General features: G+C 33.1%; 2 protein-coding genes across 2 annotated transcripts; one reads left to right on the plus strand and one right to left on the minus strand.

Annotated features, from left to right (window-relative positions):
- The first annotated feature begins 3729 nt into the window (after nucleotides 1-3729).
- LOC130951745 (cytochrome P450 78A7) lies at nucleotides 3730-6455 on the plus strand. The gene is made up of 2 exons (XM_057880453.1): nucleotides 3730-4773; nucleotides 5504-6455. The coding sequence occupies exons 1-2, from the start codon at nucleotides 3763-3765 to the stop codon at nucleotides 6122-6124; spliced, it is 1632 nt and encodes a 543-aa protein (XP_057736436.1). The 5' UTR covers nucleotides 3730-3762; the 3' UTR covers nucleotides 6125-6455.
- Nucleotides 6456-17864: 11409 nt separating this feature from the next.
- LOC130951538 (laccase-15-like) lies at nucleotides 17865-20613 on the minus strand. Its single transcript, XM_057880214.1, has 4 exons — nucleotides 20389-20613; nucleotides 19518-19914; nucleotides 19303-19431; nucleotides 17865-19071 (listed from the first exon to the last, which is right to left on the minus strand). The coding sequence occupies exons 1-4, from the start codon at nucleotides 20473-20475 to the stop codon at nucleotides 17978-17980; spliced, it is 1707 nt and encodes a 568-aa protein (XP_057736197.1). The 5' UTR covers nucleotides 20476-20613; the 3' UTR covers nucleotides 17865-17977.
- Between the last annotated feature and the right edge of the window lie 226 nt (nucleotides 20614-20839).

A 20839-nucleotide genomic window follows, 5' to 3' on the forward strand; every position in this document is an offset into this window, starting at 1 on the left:
ACGAGTTCAGTCCATTAATCCCTAATTACCTATTGTAACAATATTATTACTTTTTAATTCTGTTTAAAATATGAACTAATTATTAATAACTAAAAAAAAATGATTCTCAATCTTTTCAGACTTATTTTTATTACTAGCTTAAAGATTATTATTTTAAATGAAAGTTATGAATTTGATTAAATCTCACGCAACCTATCAAAAGTAGCCTTTAGTTTAAATATGCTTTTATATCGTGCTAAGTATATATATTATGAAAGTTTGTATTATTGGTGTTGGCTTACTCTTCTATTTTATTTTTACTTGTTGTATAGCTCTCTTTTGAACACAAACCATGAGTCAAGGATTAGTATTCTATCTACATTGAACAACAGACTATGACCCATAACCTAAGACCATTATTTATGTTAAATTATTAAAAAAGATATATTTTAAAGTGAAAGCATATTTAATTAGATCCATGAATACAATTAAATGATTTTGTTTTCTTGATCTTGATGTAGTTATTGATTATTATATTGGTTTGTTATTCCTGATTCTAATACATAACTTTTTTTTATATATATAATTTTTCTTAGTTAAAATCTATCGAAGTTTTAGTGGTAGAATAAAATAGCAACTCTCTAATAGATAAAAATTGTAAGATGCTTTTGGTATATATTGAGAATAAAATCTTAAAACTTTATTTTATTTATACCTATTTATAAGTTTTTTATAAAAAACAAATAAAATAGTATAATATTAATTTTATTTGCGTCAAGTTTTAAATTGATAAATAATCTTAAGATATTTATTTTATTAATTAAAGTAGTAATGAAATTACTATATATAAGTCGCATAATTTCTGCCCTACTGCCATTAGGGTAGGGAAAAGAAACACGAAAGACTAGCGAGCAGAGATTGAGTATTCTTGGCAAAAAAGTCTGAACACTTATTCTGAACATTCCATGTCTTTGCTATGAGGATTTTGGTAACTCTTATGAGAGAAGTGTTTTCTAGGTGTTCCACATCATGCCACTGAATAAACTTAAAGGTATAAAATAGGTAAAGAAAATAAAATTTTTTAACAACAAAATCACTTAATCCAAAAGATTAAGTTCTGATCGAATTAGTCGATTAAATCGGTCTAATTGAAAATCGGCGATGTTAATAGTCCAGTTTTACGTCTTATGACAAAATCGGCTAAAAACTGTTAAATTAGTTAAGAATCGATTAGTTAGATCAAATTAAAAATTGATAGATCATTCTTAAACAACACTGTTTTGTTAAATTAAAAAAAAAAAAAAGAAGTATAGAACACGTTCTCTATTTCCTTCCAACTCCCTCCTTCGTCTAATTGAAAAACAAAAAGTGACCATAGTTTCTTTGACGGTTCCACTACCACCGTCTATAGTTGTCCGCGATTTCCCTGTTTGACCTGTCTCCAACTCACTGTTCGCTTTGTTTTGTCTCAGCTCGGCATCCATCCTTCCCACGGCTTCTCTGTTTGTGCTACTTGCCGTTGTCTGCCGCTTTTATGTTGCTCGCCATCGTCTCATCGTTGTCCTGCTCTCCATCGTGTTCAACTGTTGTTGAAGATTAATGGCAGTGCTAAGAATAATACGTTTTTTTTTATTATCTGTTTTAATTTCTAAAAGTGAAATTATTGATAAGATTACAGAAATTTTGTGTTATTGTTGAACTTATTGATAAAAAATAGCTTTGCTATGCTGCTGTTGTTTTTTTGAATTCCTGGTTCTGCTATTTTTGAATTTTTGTTGATGATTTATTGATTTTAAGATTTTTGTTGATTATTTATTGTTGTTTTTTATTTTTTATTGATGATTTATTTGATTTTTGGTTCTGTTGTGCTGTTGGTATTTTTTACTGTGTTGATAAAAGCAATTATTTTTTACTATGTGTTGATTTATTGATTTCAGATATGGATGATTATTTGTTGAATGATTATTTGATTTCTAGTTCTACTCTGTTACTGCCATTTTTTACTGTGTTGATGATTTATTGATTTCAGTTATGAATGATAGTATTAAACAAGAAGTAACTACTGATAATAATACATTTATGGATAATAATTTGTCTGCCAATCCTCCTATATATTTTGAATAATATTGCTAATCTTAATCCTCCTAATTCTAACAATAGTCAGTCACAAGTTTCTTCTAGTTTACGGAAAAAAAAATAGATCTAACTTAGAAATATGTTTCTTTACAAGTAGTGAATAGAAAGCCACAATATCAATATTTATTTTGTCTACAAATTTTTAATGGAGGCAAAATTCGCAGAATAAGAAAATATTTGGCAAAGATGATTGGAAATGAGAAAAAATGTCCTAAAGTTTCGTATGATGTGGAAAGACAAATGAAAAGCTTATTGAAAGAAATTCAAAACAACAAAAATAAAAGAAAAATAAGTTTTAGTGAAAAGAGTGGTGATGAGATAGAAGATATAATTGATAAAGCAATAACTCAAGAAAAACAACAAGGTACTTCGAGTCGGTAAATGGTTGGAGATGATTCAAAAAAAGTCAAAATCATTCCTTTTATATTTACACCAAAAATAACTTTAGGAGCTCAACAAAATGTTAAAAGTGTTTTTTAAAACAAAGAAGAGATACACGAAGTTGATAAATAATTAATTTGCTAAGTTAATTTTGAGTTGTAAAATTTTCTTTAATGCAGTTATATCGTGATTTTGATACGATTATATATAATTTTGGTTGATAATATTTTATGTAATATTTTAAATTTATATTAGGATATATATTTAATTTTAGGATGTTTAGTTATAATTTTTTTATTATTTTATTTTAAAATAATTTTTTTAATTAAACTATATACTTAGAATTGATTGAATCAATAAATAATTAAAACAGTTCAATAATCAATCTGATTCTCATAATCTTATATCTAGCATATAACACTTGATATCCATATAATTTTAGTTAACAAATTAAGAATTAATCGACTGTAAATCGAAATTTTATTTAAGATTTGTTGCTAAATAATAGATGGCTCTAATATAGTTGTGAGAAAAACCTAAATCAGCCCCTGACAATTATCTCGAAAGACAACGAGGTCTCTGACAAAAAAAAACTTCAACCCGGCTCCTGACAAAAAAAAAATTTAATCCGACCCCTGACAATTATCTCGAAAGGACAACAAGGCTCCTGTGTAAAAAAAAAAATTAATGTTATTTTTTTTGGCACAGGAGTTAATCAGTCCCAAAACAAATTATCAGGAGTCGGATTGGATGTTTTTTTTTCTTGAGGACCTCGTTGTCCTTTCGAGATAATTATCAGAGGTCGAATGGGGTATTCACTCTATAGTTGTAGTAACGTAGTAACATTTTACTTTCTTCTTTTGAATAAGGCGACATATGTCACCGTTACACATATACACCAAAATCAAGGGTGTAAATAGCATGACTCTTTTCAATAAGAAAGGCCACATGTAGCGAAGTATATTTGGCCACTTCAACACTAATTGAAGGAGTAAATGTAGCAAAATAATAAACAAAGGAACAAGTATACGGTTTTGGCCGCATTTATACCCTCAGCAAATTGCCACGTACCTCTAACTTCCATTACAAGCAAACTCCTTTTGCCAATTCAAAAATCACAAAAAAATATCTTCAAACTTACACTACCAACTAAACTTCTACTAAATACATGCACATGCACAAGTATTTATACCAAGATCCTCATGCCCCTCCTCTTCACCCCAACAACAATTTCCTCCTTTTCTCGATTTCATTGTCAATTACACAATGGGGATATCTTCAACCACCTTAGACACAAATTGGTGGGTGCTTACACTCCCAACCATAATAGGAACACATAATAACATACTTAACAATCTAATCTTTGTAGCCTCAATTGCACTTCTCTCCATTGGAATTTTAGCATGGGCATTAATATTCCCAATGGGAGGAGTAGCTTGGCGAAACGGCCGGAACCAAATGGGCCCTGTCCCAATTCCAGGGCCCAAAGGGTTCCCAATCTTTGGTATCTTATTCAGCTTGAACCATGGCCTTCCACACCGAACCCTAGCTTCCATTGCTTCCACCCTCTCCGCTGCACAACTCATGGCCTTCAGCTTAGGTTCCACACCTGCAGTTATCACCTCAAATTCTAACATGGCACGCGAAATCTTGAATTCGGCCCATTTTGCGGATCGTCCCATTAAAGATTCCGCAAAGAGCCTCATGTTCAGTCGCGCCATTGGGTTCGCACCCAACGGCTCATACTGGCGTTTACTTCGAAAGATTGCATCCATTCATCTCTTTTCTCCTAGGCGCATCGCGGCCCATGAGGCCGGTCGCAGGCATGATTGCGCCGCCATGTTGCAAGCCGTGGCTCACGAACAATCACAAAATGGGGTTGTTTTCCTAAGAAAACACCTCCAAGATGCGGCTCTTAACAACATTATGGGAACCGTCTTTGGAAAAAGATACAACATGGAAGAACAAAAGCAGAATAGCGATCAGCAAGTTGAGGAGCTTCGTGAGATGGTGAGGGAAGGGTTTGAGCTCTTAGGAGCTTTCAACTTGTGTGATTATGTTCCATGGATGAAGTTCTTCTACGACCCTTTTCACATCAAGGAACGGTGTTCCGCTCTTACTCCTCGCGTAAAGAGGTTTGTGAAGAGGGTTTTGGATGAACATCGATTGGGTCAGGACAAGAAGATTATTTCTGATGGATCAGACTTCGTGGATGTGCTGCTCTCGTTGGAAGGGGATGAAAAGCTCCAAGATGACGATATGATTGCGGTTTTATGGGTTTGTCTTCTTTAATTTGCGCTATTTATATCTTAATTATTACAATGACGTAGGAATTAAAGGTTGTTGACCATGCATGCACATGCATCTTATTAACACGTGTATTTTAGGAAAATGATTATCACCGTATTTTAGGTTAAAGTCTCAAAACATTAAGCATCCTTAGATCCCCTCCCTAGTTAGTGATACGCGAGTTTTGTTTGACGGAGATAGATTTAAAAAGTTAATGTAGTTGTGTAGAAGGGTGATTTTAATTAAGACATAAATAGAGTTTTTTTTAATTTATTTTGGTCATGAAAATATTGAATTTTGACACGTGGCTAAATGTCGTGGGTGTCTTGTGATTGTCATAGGTTTTTGTGATGGATACAACATACTCTCACACAGCACGCAAAAACAAAAAGTGTCTGATGTTTTCTACAAAAGATTAGTTTACCTAATTTATCTTGTAAATTAATTAATTAACTAGCCATATTTTCTATCGGAAAAAGTATAGGAAAGTCATTTTTAGACAGTGAATATTAATTATCTTTTAATTAAAAAATTGTTTTTAAGAAAATTTAAAATTTATGATAAATAAATAATGATTTTCAAAAAATTAATTAATGCTGGTTAAAAAAATTTTCTCCTTAGCATGACATTATTAAAAATTTAATTTATCTATTATTCAAATTATTTAATATTTTTATTATCTAACTACCATATCTACCCTTTGTGTAATTATCTGCAGGAGATGATATTCCGTGGCACAGACACAACAGCACTTGTAACCGAATGGGTAATGGCAGAGCTTGTTTTGAACCAAGAAATTCAGGCTAGGCTTCGCAGTGAGCTTTACAATTCTCTTGGGGACAAGAACAACATTACGGATGCTGACGTGGCAAAACTAACATATCTTGAGGCCATTGTGAAAGAGACTTTGCGATTGCACCCAATCGGTCCACTCCTTTCATGGGCCCGCTTGTCCACGTCAGATGTCCAGCTCAGCAACGGCATGGTGGTCCCATCGAACACCACAACAATGGTGAACATGTGGGCCATAACTCACGACCCCAACGTGTGGGAGGATCCATTGGAGTTTAAACCTGAGAGGTTTTTGAAGGCTCAAGGAGGCATTGACTTTGACATAAGGGGCGTTGACCTTAGGCTTGCACCGTTCGGTGCCGGCCGTAGGGTTTGCCCCGGCAAGAATCTTGGCCTTGCCACTGTCACCCTTTGGGTGGCTAAGTTGGTTCACCGGTTTGAATGGCTGCAAGACATGGCTAACCCTGTTGACCTAACCGAAGTGCTCAAGCTTTCTTGTGAAATGAAAACCCCTCTGAAAGTTGTGGCTATTCCAAGGGTTGGTTAATATTATAAATAAATATTGATAAAGATATACTCTTTTTATTTTATATTGACAGTTGTTTTAACTATTTTCTTTTGTATATTCGTATCTTTAACTTTGACCTACGAATATATAAAAGAAAAAAAAAAACACGACTGACGATATAAAAATGAGTGTTTTCACTAGGACTTATGCGTATTGTTGTGTAAAATATACCAATGTGAACTACTTCTAAATAAGTTGGCACTGCCTTCAAGGTTAGTTGAACAATGTGTGAGAGAATGTGAGATAGCTCTAGTTATATATCCTTTGATGTATTATATTGTAGTAGCAGTACTTATTATAACTTATGTATACCGTAAGCAATATATATAAATATACTTCTCCATCTGTTACTATACATATAATCTTGGACCATGAAATAAAACGGTCTTTTGTTCCTTATTAACTTTCAATTAATAAAACGTGGTCAAATATAAATACTTTGTATGCTTGACCATGCAAAGTGTGGCACTTCATTTAATTAATTAAACCCTAAACATACTCCATGCATGTGCATGTGAATGCAACTTTGGTTTACCATGGAAAATACATATTTAAGATAGATTTGAAGAGATAAAAAAAAGATAAAGCTAAATTTAAGATACTAAGTCCATCCATGCATGTGTATCATAATAATGAACAAATATAAAATGAATATATATTCTGTTAAAGGTACAACTAAATATGTTAAAATATAGTTAGAAAGATCGTTGTTGGATATTGTGGAGTTTGTGAAATTATTGTATTGATTAATTTTATGCATCGAAATGATAGCAGAGCAACGCGTCAAGGTTTGGTCATTCATGGAAGCATGAGCTTTTTCGATGTGCAAGATTTTTCTAGCCATTCTAGCTAGTTAGCTAGCTACTTGCTAGGTCGGTTACTACCGGTAAGTAATTAACCTAACATTCTCGTCACTGTCTTCCACAAATAAATAAATATGAGTAATGTGTTAAAAACTTAAAATAAAAAATTACCATATAGATACATTTTAAAATATTTAATTATATTTAATTTATAGCTAAAAAAAGTTAACATATTTAATTATATTATATATACACTAAAATCAGTTATTAATATAAATATATATTAAAAATAAAATAAATTTATATGTATATATATATATATATATACGAATACATATAACAATTGATTTGGCAAATAATTTTTATTGTGCAAATATTATTTTTAAATTTTTATAATATTAAATGTTAATTATTATTATACAGTAAAAAATATATAGAAACTTTTTTCTTACGAAAATAAGGTAAAAATTCATGTACAGTCGACTTTAGGTGAAGTTGATAGTTGAGAGCCGTTAGATGAAAATTTAGTCAAATTAGTCAAATCATCTAACGGTTCTTAGTTCTCAACTTCACGTAAAATCGACTCCACCTGAGTTTCCACTTAAAAATAAAAGGGAAGTATTTTCAATGCATAGTGGTAAGTGATCTCTACCTCCTTGGTTGCATGGATATACTCTACAGTCTAGTCACAAAAAAAAAAGACTCTAGAGTCTACGTATATGTGTTTCCTTAAAAGCTGCAAACAATAATGAACGGGCCTAGTTAACTGTTTCTTGGATACTATTTGTGTTGTCCGGCTACAATTTCAACATAGTCGGTGCCAACAAATGATAACTACCGGTGGAGGGCACCTTATTTATGTATTGCTGACTTCATTTCGAATTCCAAGTCAAATTGATCATGTTTGTTTAATTAATTGATCAACCACATTTCTTTGCCCATTTTATGCATTGATTCAGCGCCTCTGTTTCCTTTTCAAAACCCAGCAATCACGGTATGTTCTTTTTCATATTTTTGAAACCAAAATTTTCGGTAGTTTTAGTTATTCTATTAAAATTAAGACTATATTTAGATTAGTTAATATTTACAGAAATATTTATAAACCTTTCATGAAAGTGACTCTTATACTAGTAACGAAAAATTGAACTCGAGTTTAACAGTTTTTACCAACTAGTTCCACTTCCACTGCATTTATTTTGACCTAGCTAACAACTTTTGAAAATGTTTACAAATTGAACTCCAGAGAGGGGGAGAGGGGTAACGAAAATCCAAATTAAAAGAGTTAGCCAAAATTAGTTTTATATACTTATTTTAATAAAAAAATAGAATTTAATTTTGATGTCCTAAAAGTAAGTTAAGTTTCTCATCGCTCGGTTTATTATTTTAGGCTCAACTCGACTTGTTTTATTTTTATCAAATAGATTAAGTTTGAATTTTTTGTAAAGTCTATTAGTAAAAAAGACCATACTATAAATTTTAAAAAATATCTATAAAATTTGTTGAGCTCACTAAAATATATTTTTGTAAAAATAAATTATTTTTAATTAGTTTTAACTTTTAATTATTCACTCATAATAAATCCGAAATAAAATTAAAATAATAAATAGTGAAAGACTAGACAAGATTATAGAAGATCCCGGCACCGAGACAAACTCATTTTACAATATGTGAAGGATATATGTAAGGCGTTTGAGAAGCAGGGATCTTTAAGCAAGATTGGAAAAAAGAATAACAATCCAAGTTGCTTGGGAATGTCCTCATGAGTGATGGATAAAAATCATTTAGGATACCACTTTTTGGACCTACCACCAGCTAGCATTAGAATTATACTGTTGGATGATCTCATAGACTACCCCGATTTGTGTCTCTGCCGTTATAGTTTTCGGGCTTAAGCCTCGTTCAATTACCCAAAAAAAAAAAAATACATTGTAGTCTTTTTTTTCGCTCAAAGAAAAAATTTAGGGTTTTTTTTTGTGACTAAAAAAAGTTTATGTTTATGGATTATAAAAATGATTATAATATGTTACTAAAAATTGATATATAAATAAAATATAACTTGTAAATTATAAATTATAATTTAGCTAGAATACATCTAATATTAATTTATATTTTTTAAATTTATTGTTTTGACTTTTGAGTTATAATTGACATAATAGACATAATTTTTCAAATAAGTTCATGAGTTTATAGACTTTTAAATAGGTCGAGTTTGAAATTGAAATAAATTTTGAAAGGTAATAGACCTAGCCTTAAGTCATAAATCAAACTCGTTTAAGGCAAAGTTCGACTGATCCATTTTTATCTTTAAAGTCTATGTAAAAGTTGTATACATATCTCTAAAAGATAGTTATTTTTGACATGCTGTCGTATAATTGTTTATTTATGTATAAAATTATTTTATATTAATGTATTAAAATTAATTTTTAAATGATAATATAAAATATATTTTTATATAAAATTTACGAAAAAAATAAATATCTCTTATATTTAATAACATTTAAATTTATTTTAAATATTAAACTAAATTTTAATTTTAATTGTAATTATTATGTAATTTTTTACATTTTACCGTGTTAATAAATCTAAATAAAATTCTTATTTTTATTATAATTTTTATGGTTTAAATATTTTTTTAAAATTATTTATATTTCTAATTTTTTACCATGTCAGTATAAAAAATTTTTAGGAATCAACAATTTTTAGTATGTTTTGTTATTATTTAATTAATATAAATATTATATTATTTATAACAAATAAATTTTATTAATTTATATATATAAATTTTAAAAAATGTGAACATAAACTATTGTTCCGGGGCTTACCTAGAACCGGACGGTGGTTGGACTTGTTTGAGGCTCAAGCGCTGGAGGAGTGTGGTCTCCGACTTGGTTTACGTCTGGGAGCCGCCTCCGAGTTGTGTGTTCCAAGAGATGGGGGGTGGTACCTGCAAAGACACTCCGATGCCTAAGTCAGCATGGGGTTAAGCAGGTTTAGAATGTATTGGAACTTAGAGATACCTGAGGAGTGTCAGGGTATTTATAGTGGTGATCCAATAACCACCGTTGGAGTAGTGCCACCTTTTTAGGTGGATAACCGTCCCTTTTATCTAGGGATTGTTGGGATATGGCTTCTAGAAGTGGTTAGAGAGATTTTAGGGGCAGTTACTTATTTGAATAAGTGTTATCTGCCAGCTATCTCTTGAGCCCGACTTCCTTGAAAAGAAGTCTGTGTTGAGTCCGACCTCTTCTAAAGAGGTCGGTGAATAACGAAGGCCAATCTTTGGATTGGGCCTTTTGGTGTATTTGGACCTGAGCTTTAGTGTTGGGCCAGTGTATGAACAGTGCCCCTACTCGAGTTCAATCTCTTTTTCTTAAGAGTTGGATTCGAGTATTGAACTTGATCTGTAGCTGACGTGACTTTTAAAACTGACGTGATTTTAAATTTCTTAACCGCCAAGTCTAATCAAACGTCGCGTCTGTTGGGATTTTCGCATTTACACGTGGGAGCAGTTACATTGGTAACAGCGCGTTTCTTTAATGATCGCGTCAATTTACCCTTATGCCCCTGGCGTGCTATAAATACTTTTCCCTCTTTAAACGACTTATTTTTGGCCAAGTCTTTTTTCTAAGACTGATTAGTACAACTCGTTCTTTCTGAGTTATTTAAGGCTTGTAGGCTTTGTATGACTGGTTTTAGCACATCGTGCTTAACCAGAAAACATTTCTTATCCTAATTTTGTACAACTCGTTCAGTTCAAGCTGTTTTGAGGATGCATGACTTGTTTTAATACAAATCACCTTTCTGAAACTTATTCTGATTTCTTACGACTCGTTTTGATACAAATCGTTTATTTCAAAACTCGTAATTATTTTTTAGTATGACCTCATCTAGCTCGTTCGATGCGAGTAGTTTTAAGGTCTTACGATTTGTTTCATTTCAAATCGTTTAATTAAAACGTGGCTATTTCTTGATCTAATTTCATACAACTCATTTAAATTCGAGCTGTTTTTTAGGACTTCACAACTTGTTTCAAGTACAAATTGTTTATTTTGAGTCCTTTTAAACTATCAGATCATCTTTATAACCATCGGACTTCGTTGCTTTATCCATTATGCCCCTGCTCGAGGTCGAGCTTTATGAAGTCGGACTCGAGCAATCAAGCAGAAAGGATTTTCGAATGAAGCTTTTTTTTTTGTTGAACTCATTCATTCTGAGTTTTCTAGATGACTTGTTTTTTATACAAGTCACTTTTTTGAAGCACAACTCGTTATATATCAAGTTGTTTTGCGCAATTTATTTTGATACAAATTACTTAGATCATATGGCTATTTTTTACTCGATTTTGTTCAACTCATGGGCTTGAGTTGTTTTAAATCATCAAGCCGTATTATAACCATTGGACACCAATTTATACCTCGTCGCTTTATCCGAGCAACCATTGAAAAGGCCAGCTCGTGATTTTTGCGCTTTGTCGAGCATAAATTGGCGCCTTAGGTGAAGGGATTATATGCTTATTCCCTCCCCTTTCTAGTTCTTACAAGGTTGTCGTCCTTGTGTATGATACAACTTGTTTTATCCAAGTTGTTTTGGAGGATAGTTTTTACGTTTCGATTTTGTTCAAAAACGTTTACAATCCTTCCTTTTTAACTCGTTTCTATACGAGTCGTTTGAAGTGATTCATTTTGATACAAATCACTTTTAAAGCTTTGCTTTTAGATAGACACGACTTGTGCTTGACACAATTTCGTTGAAAATATGGTTGACTGGCATAACTCGTTTAATCCAAGTTATCCTTATGTTGTTGTGAATGCTAGAACGAGTTTTCTTGGAACAACTTGTTTTTGTGAAAGTGTTCCATTTTATACGACTAGGTCGTTTATTTTTAGAACTTGTAGAGATGAGATTGTGGGCTTGAGATTTTGTACGATCCATTTGTTATCCGTGTGGATCGAGTTGTTAGATCGTATTTATGCCTTAAGGGGCATATTTAGTTAAGTTACTTTTGCGACTTGTTCTAAACACAACTTTTTCAACCCGTTTGGCCCGAGCTGTTTCGAGGTGTTTTCTTTCCAATTCGCATATGTAACTTCTTTCCACCAATTGGTTCTTCGTCGCTTCATCCAGGCGATTTCTATATGATCGGCCCGTGATTTTCGCGGTTTATCGAGTTTCAATTGGCGTGTGTTAATTGTAGAAAATCAATTTTCATAAGGAATTGTTGTATCTCCTTATGTTGGAGGTGTGTTGCGACCTGGGTAGTTTGTCACCTTCGAAGTTAGACACTTCGTAGTAGCCCTTTTTCTAAGATTTCAGTAATCTTAGAAAAAACCTTTTTGATCTTTGTTTTGGAAAAACCTTTTTCTTGGCTGACTGTCCCTTTCTTTAAGTTAAGTTTTCCTTAACAACTCGGGACAGCCTTTTGCCTTAGTGCTTTCAATAGGTTTTCTGATCTCTTTTTGGTATTCCTTGTACTCAATTTTTGATTTATTGAGCTCTTATGATTTAGGTTATTTTTGCGACGCGTTTCTTTTTTTCTCGGTTTTTCCGACTTGTAAGTCAGATAATTTCCGAGTTTATTACGATCGACTTTTATAACCTCTTTACACCGACTTGTACCTCGTCGTTTTATCCTGACGACCATCTAGGTCGGTTCATGGGATTTTCACGCTTTGTCGAGCTTAAGTCGGCGCGTTTCGTAGAAAGAAAGAAAAACGAGAAGGAATTTATAAGAGATAAAAGATCTTTATTTATTTGCGAAGGTACTTTTACTGCTACTAAGGGTTTTTCACTATCTATGATCCTTAGTCTCTACTATGATGCCTCGTTAAAAATCCTTCTTCAGAAAAAATCCTTTAATTTTTGGAAAAAAATAATGAAGTTGGAAAAAGAGTACATTAGGGTAGAGTTCGCTTTTAGCTATAGTACCTTTTCATGTTGCAAGCATGCCATGACCTTGGTAGCTCGGTGCTGTTTAAGTCGGTCACCTTGTAATAACCTTTTCCTAAGATCTCAGTAATCTTGTAGGGTCCTATCCTTTTTGTTGTCAACTTTCATTCGCCCGAACTCAGTAGCCTGATATTTTTTCTTATCAAGATGAGGTCTGTTGCGGCGAATCTCGTAGCCATCCTTTGTCTCAAGAGCTCTTTCCTTATCTGAGTTTGCTCTCAAGTTTCTGGAAGGGGGTCACGTTCTTCTTTCGTGCTCTAGCATCATTGTAGAATGTTGTCTTTAGTTTTTAATAATTTTGGACTTAGCTTTCATGATAAGCCAGTGCCCCTACTCGAGGTCGAGCTTCATATAGTCGGACTCGAGTATTCAGTCATGCCATTCTTGAATCTTACTATTTGTTGCTATGTGACTTTTACAAGTTATTTTGGACTCTCTTTTTGGGAGGTCGGATAACTTGTTTTATACTTGTTGTGTCAACTTAGTAAGGTTGGATACTTATCTCTTGGCTTGAGGAGGCATTCTTATAAATCGCCATCCTTTCTCAATTTGTTTTAAACAAATTGTTGTGACGTCGAGTTTACATCCTCTTCGTGTTGATGTTTGATTATGATCACGTTGTCCTTAAGTTATTTGTGCAATTCGTTTTAGGCTTTGCCCCTTGCCAGTTTGATTTAGTACAAGTGGCTTAATGAGGTCGGACCACGATTTGCATTTATAACTTCTTACGCCACTTTGGATCTCATCACTTCAAGTCAGAAAAAGTGTGCATTAAGGAGTAAGGTGCACTTTCTAGCTGTAGTATCCCTTTTGTTGTAAACATGGCACAATCTAGGTAGATTGTTTTCGAGTAAGTTGAGTATGTTGTAGTAGTTCTTTTTCAAGTCTTAAGTGACTTTGTTGGATCTTTTCATTTTCGTGTTGGCTTTTCTTCGTCCGCTTTTGGTCCATTGTCATTTTGGATCAAGACGAGGTTGTCAGTTGAGAAATTTCTTCGTATGACCTTCTCATGGCCATTTATGCTTGGTATCTGGTTCTTCGAAGTTGTACATCAAGAAAGAAGTCGGACTTTTCTTTGTAAGCTCTTAAAGGAAGTCGGATTTTTATTTGTAGACTTGAACCCTCAGAGGAGGTCAAATTATCTTCATAAGCTTGGATCTTTAGAAGAGGTCGGATTCTTCTTTCTAAGCTTGGAAAGAGGTCGGGCTTTCTTTCTAAGCTTGGAGGTTTTCGACCTCATTGTAGACTTTGATCTTTAAAAGAAGTCGGAATTTCTTTCTGATATTCTTCGAGGTTTTTGACCTCATTGTAGAGTTGATCGTGAAAGAGGTCGGATTTCTTACAGACTCACAAACGAGGTCGGATTTTTTCTTTGTCGGATCTAAAGAGGTCGGATTCTTCTGAGCAATGAGGTTCTAGACCTTATTGTAGAGTCTAACCTTTAAAAGAGGTCGGACTTTCTTCATGGGATCTAAAAGAGGTCGGATTTTCTTTGTGAGCTCCCAACTCATCCGACCTTATTGTAAAGTCTGACCTTTAAAAGAGGTCGGACTTTTCTTCATGAGCTCTCTAAAAGAGGTCGGATTTTTCTTGGTGGGCTCCCAACTCATCCGACTTTATTGTAAAGTCTGACCTTTAAAAGAGGTCGGACTTTTATTCGTGAGCTCTCTAAAAGAGGTCGGATTTTCTTTGTGAGCTCCCGGCTCATCCGACCTTTGAAGAAAAGTCTGACCATCATTTCCTCCAATGAAGACTGGGCCTTTGTCACCCCGACTTTCTTTTTTCTTTGGATCGAATTCCAGTTTTCTTCTTGAAAGATATCCATCTTTATTGGTGTGCAAAAAATATCAAATTCTACCACAGGAATATTTCTGTCATATTCATTGGCAGTGATGTAATTTGTGAGCAACCAATGAAAGATGTGCCATGTGAATTTTTTCGTGTTATTCACTGCTCTGTTGTAATTGATATGTGAATCCAATGAAGAAAAAACTGGATTCATCACTTCATTGTCGGATTGGGTTGCATTCAAATGGACTGATGCTACACTTTTTGGCATAAGTTGAAAAGAAAGGTTTCATTGTTTTTATCAACAATGCTTTCCCTTCTTTTCTTTCTTCAATTACTGATGTATTTGGAACATGCAACTGCTCCATTCTATGAGTGGGTATCATGGATTTTTTTGAGATTGTAAGTTGGCACAGATGTCGTTGTCCATCCTATTTCACGAAGAGGTTGGGATTAGTCATGTTCCCTTTTCCTCTTTTTTTTTTTTTTCACGTAACTTCTTTTGCCAATTGAATTTTCTGAATTGAAAATTCTTTTATTCAATTGGCTTTCGAGTTCATTTTTTTTTCAAGTAACTTCTTTTGCCAATTGAATTTTCTGAATTGAAAATTCTTTTATTCAATTGGCTTTCGAGTTCGTTTTGGTTTGCTTTCTACAATGGTCTTGGGACGGTGCTTTCTTCTCTTTTAATCCAATTTAACTGTAGAAGTAGAATCATCATCCCTATTTGATATCCTCTGCCCATTGGGAGAAGTTTTTACGGGATTTCTGGTATCCATAGAAACTGTATTCCAGCTTCTTTTTAACATGCTTGCATCTTATTCATGTCGAGTGGTTGTCTGACTATGTTATTGATCATCCGCCATTATCAAGAGTTGAGCTCCAGGTCCCCGGCAACGGCGCCAATGTTCCGGGGCTTACCTAGAACCGGACGGTGGTTGGACTTGTTTGAGGCCCAAGCGCTGGAGGAGTGTGGTCTCCGACTTGGTTTACGTCTGGGAGCCGCCTCCGAGTTGTGTGTTCCAAGAGATGGGGGTGGTACCTGCAAAGACACTCCGATGCCTAAGTCAGCATGGGGTTAAGCAGGTTTAGAATGTATTGGAACTTAGAGATACCTGAGGAGTGTCAGGGTATTTATAGTGGTGATCCAATAACCACCGTTGGAGTAGTGCCACCTTTTTAGGTGGATAACCGTCCCTTTTATCTAGGGATTGTTGAGATATGGCTTCTAGAAGTGGTTAGAGAGATTTTAGGGGCAGTTACTTATTTGAATAAGTGTTATCTGCCAGCTATCTCTTGAGCCCGACTTCCTTGGAAAGAAGTCTGTGTTGAGTCCGACCTCTTCTAAAGAGGTCGGTGAATAACGAAGGCCAATCTTTGGATTGGGCCTTTTAGTGTATTTGGACCTGAGCTTTAGTGTTGGGCCAGTGTATGAACAACTATATTAATTTTAATATATAAATTATAATAAATATAAATACAAATTATATATTTTTTGTATAAAAAATTTTTATAAATATAAATTACATACTATTAAGTAAATATTGAATAAAAATAATAATATTTATTATAATATTAATCACATCAACATTATTATTCTCACACAAAAAAAATTTTAAAAATTAAAAAAAAATTATTATTTTTGACATAAACGTGAACTTTTCTCTTCTCACACACTCTCATCTTTTCTCATAGCCCGCCACCCACCCAGTGGCGGAGCTTAGTTCAGACAAGAGGTGGTCACGGTCCCCCCAAACTTTTATTAAAAAAATTAGTAATATTTTTTCAAAAAATAAAAAATAGTTTAATTGGCTCAAATATTTTATTATGACTTAAAATACCAAAGTTCAATCTTCATCTTTTGTTTTTATTGTACAATAATTTTTAGTTTTAAACATTCAAAACATATCGAATTTAGACTGAATTGAGTGTATTCACATTTCGCAACTCTCTATTCAATAAGTAACACTCCCTCTACCTTTGAGTTCAAATATAAACAATTAGATATTTTTTATTTATGTAATTTAATATTATTTTATATTTTACTGTTTATTTAATTTAATTTTTTTATATGATAAAAAATATTAGAATATTCAATAAGTATTGATATTATTATATTTGTATAAATTGATAAAAAAATTCAATAAATATTATAAATTTTAATATTTGTCCTTCTAATTTTTTTTTTACATATTTTATCGGATATATATTCAAATTTGTATATAAAATAATCATAAAAAATCAAAGAGTTGATGATGCATTTTTTAAGAGGAAGGCTAATATTTAAGAAGGAAAACATATAACTTTTACAATATCAACATCTGTAGATAGTTCTTCTACTTTAATGAATCACGAAGAAAGTAAGATACAACCTTCAAAAATTTAAAGAGTTGTATCTGATGAGTTTGACCTTAATTCTTTGGAACAATATCCTGAAAATGGCTTCAAATTTGGCAATATTACCCAAATCAGAGAGATGAAGTTAGACGAATTTATCTTAAATGGGTCCATATAAAAAATATTTTGACAGTCTGACCCCCCAAAATTTCGTTTCAAGCTCCGCGACTGCACCCACCCATCATCATCATCATCTTGTCATCCTCAACATCGGCTTCACCTCCTCCATCACCTCCCTCCTCCCCGATATTTCTTCTTTTGGTTCTTATTATTAACATTTAATAAGTATATAGAAGCAAAGAAATCACAAAGTACTAAGTTTATATACCCTTGTTATATATAGATCAACAACAATGACTTTTTCCTTTTGTAATTGGCCATTTACGGTTAAGCTTAATTGTGAGGTCTTCCTTTCGTACAGAGAACAGAGAATTTTGACTTTTTACTATTCAGGTATTACTATTAGATCTGCTTCATAGTATAATCATCAAGTTTCCGTGGCAGAAAATGTCAAAGTTTATTTATCCGCTGAAAGTTAAAAATTTCCCTTGAAGCTTGGGTATGAAATTAAATACAACAATAATTCACTACTCTTTATTATGTGTTATTCCAAGATAATGAAAATGATTTAATTTTGGGTTACGTTCTCTGCTTATATACCATGCATATCTCGGAATGAAGGAACAATATATAACGACACAGTTACTTCCAATTTTTATTATGATGATCGCAACGTGACTTACAAATTGAAAAGAATAAAACAACAAAAGAATAACAAATAGAAATTAATGAAAGAATGAAGCAATAAAAAAATTAATAAAAGAATGAATCTAATTTTTGTATGAATGAATGAATATTTTGAGTATGTGCAAATCTAATTTGTTGTTAGTTGCTTGAATTAACAGTGTGGCATGTCTGGTGGTGGTGGCAACATCTGCTCTTCCGGATTCTTTCCATCTTTGACAATGAAAGTCATAGCCATTCCCCAACTCACATGTCGCTCTATGTGGCAATGCATGAACCACACACCTGGATTTTCTGCCTTGAATCTTATGGTTACCCATCCATTTTTGGGTATAGCGACGGTATTCTGATAAGGAGGATCAACAAGATTATATGTGAGAGGATCTTTGTCTTTGTCAAAGTTTCCGAATCCCCATCCAACTACATAGAAGCTATGACCATGAAAGTGCATTGGATGCTCAGTACCAGCCAGCAAATTAGTCCCTTGAAGAACAAGCTCCACCGTGGACCCATACTCAACCACCTTCACCTCTGTATCTACCGATGGAGTTCTAAGAAATGTGGGCAAATCGGAAGCAGTGAAATCAAATAGTTCTGGTGGCACATCTGGAAAATCTTGTGTATATACACCTTGAAGGTGGTTATAGTAAGCATTCAAAATGTTGTTTTCCGATGGCAATTGGAAGCTTATGTTATTTACACTTGCTGCAAGGCGGTTCCCTGGTATATGACTAGCTTCGCATGTTGAACATGGTAATGAATTCACCGAAACTGTGTAGAACAGGTTGGTAGTTATGTTCAATGGCACGTCAATTGGATGTGCTTCATCTGCTAAGCTTCTCATTTGACTTATCATGTTGATAGATGCATTGGTGTCATTGTAAGATGGAAGTGAAGGCATGTAAGGGGTTCTTGATGAAAACGATGGAATAATTTGTTTTGCCTTTTTGTATTGCACAATGGCAGTGGTGGTTGTGGTGTCAAATGAAACATTGGTAGCACTTGAATACACTTTAGCAGCCATGTAATAACGATCCAAAGGTTGATTAGCTTCAAGCAACACATCCATGGTTTGACCTGGTGATATTGTTATGTACTCCACTTTGAATGGCTTCACATAGCTTCCATCGCTTCCCACCACTGTCAATTGGTGCTTTGCAATTCCAAAGAAGAGAAGGTCTTGCATTCCAGCATGCACCATTCTCAGAAGATATGTCTTGCCATGTTCCACATTTACTTTGAAGGTTTCTGCAACCAATAAATTTAAATTGAAAAGTTAACCAACGTTGACTACATAAAATTGACTTTTGAGTCGTAACACAACACAAGTAACATAAATGATAAAGAGAAATGCTACACATTTAAGTCATTTTATGAACTAAGTCCAATCAAATTAAACAGGAGGATTTAGAATGACTTCTGCCTAATAACACAAGTAACATAAATGAAAATTATAAAGTGTTATTATAATTAACATACCGTTGTTAGAGCAATTATAAAGATCACCAGGTTGGCCATTGATAGTATAAGCATCTGAAGCAACAGGATCTCCTCCCCCCGTTTCAAAGTTATTGAAAACTTGGACAATATCTTCCTTCCACCATTCACCTAATAAATTTCAAACTCTAACAATTAGAAAAGTAATTATAAAACATAAAGTGATGAAATCAAATAAAACTCATGTAAGTATATACCTAGTACAATGGGGACCTCTCTGTCTGGCTTTGGAAATGGATATGTATTTCCAGGCTTGGGTTGAATGACAATAGCACCGTGAACAGTAGCACGAGACCAATCACTATGAGCATGCCACCAAAGTGTGCCTTCCTCTTCAGAAAAGATAACCTTTTGAGAGAACAAACCACCAGGTTGAATGGGACACTGAGTAATGAATTCAGGGCCATCAGACCATGGATATCTTGGTTGGTTCACTCCATGCCAATGAATGGTGATGTTATAGTTAGCTCTGTTATACACATCAACAATTATGCTTTCTCCTTTTCTAACATACAATGTTGGCCCTGGAAATTCTCCATTTACTGTTAAGATATTCTTTGTGCTGCAAAGCTTTGTGAACGAAGCATCTCTCACCTGCAATTTTTCAAAAATCTTAGTATGTGCTTTAGTTTTTTACTTTATAATAATAATAGGCATGGATGAATATATATTATTTAGCATATGATATAATAATGGAAGTTTTATTTACATCTTAATGAGTTAGGTGGTGTTAATTAATAATGGATTAATTATCAAAATTAATCTCTAAAATTTTTAAAACCAAATACGTTTATCTTTTAAATTTCAAAATATACAAAACATTCTCTAACATGTATCTTCATTAGATAATATAGTTTTTGAATAATTTAAAAAATTTAAAAATTTTAAACCAGCCATTTCGACTAATTAGATCAAATTAAAGAGATTAGAAAAGACTATACTACCTAAGAAAAATAAATATTCAAAATTATTGTATATTTTAAAGTTTAACAACTAAAATATTTAATATTAAAATTTTTAAAAATTGATTTAGATAATTATTCTAAATAATTAAGCCCCAAAACTTACCACGAACTTATGGTGCTGCATTGCCTGGCAAGTAACTAGAATGACATTGAGAAACAATAATATTCCTAAGCTAGTGAGGATTTTCATTGAGAATCTCTTATCTATGATGACAAAATGCTTGATCTAAATTAAAATACGAGTTTATAATATAATAGAGAAATAAATAAAGAATGTTGATATGCTAATGGTTTTTTTGTGTTTGATGCTTTGATATGAATTTGTTTGGAAGAGAGGGGTACATATGCATGTATTTTATATAGAGTGGTGGCTTTGACAATGCTTTGAGTACGCGTAAGAGAATATAATTGGAATTGGAATAGTATATATAGCACGTGAGCTTTGTTGCCAAGTCGTAATTACGAAGAGGACAAAATGTTGCGGCTCTAATATTGAACAAAAACGGGATACAAAAAGAACCTGATGGGTAGCTTCTTTATCCAAATAATCATAA

Source organism: Arachis stenosperma, chromosome 9, assembly GCF_014773155.1.
Source record: "Arachis stenosperma cultivar V10309 chromosome 9, arast.V10309.gnm1.PFL2, whole genome shotgun sequence".
Classification (NCBI taxonomy): Eukaryota; Viridiplantae; Streptophyta; class Magnoliopsida; order Fabales; family Fabaceae; genus Arachis; species Arachis stenosperma.

Bases quoted from the DNA above. Each gene is read 5' to 3' on its own strand.
- LOC130951538 (XM_057880214.1), bottom strand. From the start codon at position 20,475: ATGAAAATCCTCACTAGCTTAGGAATATTATTGTTTCTCAATGTCATT. The intron at 19,915-20,388 runs GTAAGTTTTGGG...GAAAAATTGCAG, and splicing joins TGCAGCACCATAAGTTCGTG to GTGAGAGATGCTTCGTTCAC. The intron at 19,432-19,517 runs GTATATACTTAC...GAAATTTATTAG, and splicing joins AGAGGTCCCCATTGTACTAG to GTGAATGGTGGAAGGAAGAT.
- LOC130951745 (XM_057880453.1), top strand. From the start codon at position 3,763: ATGGGGATATCTTCAACCACCTTAGACACAAATTGGTGGGTGCTTACA. The intron at 4,774-5,503 runs GTTTGTCTTCTT...AATTATCTGCAG, and splicing joins ATATGATTGCGGTTTTATGG to GAGATGATATTCCGTGGCAC.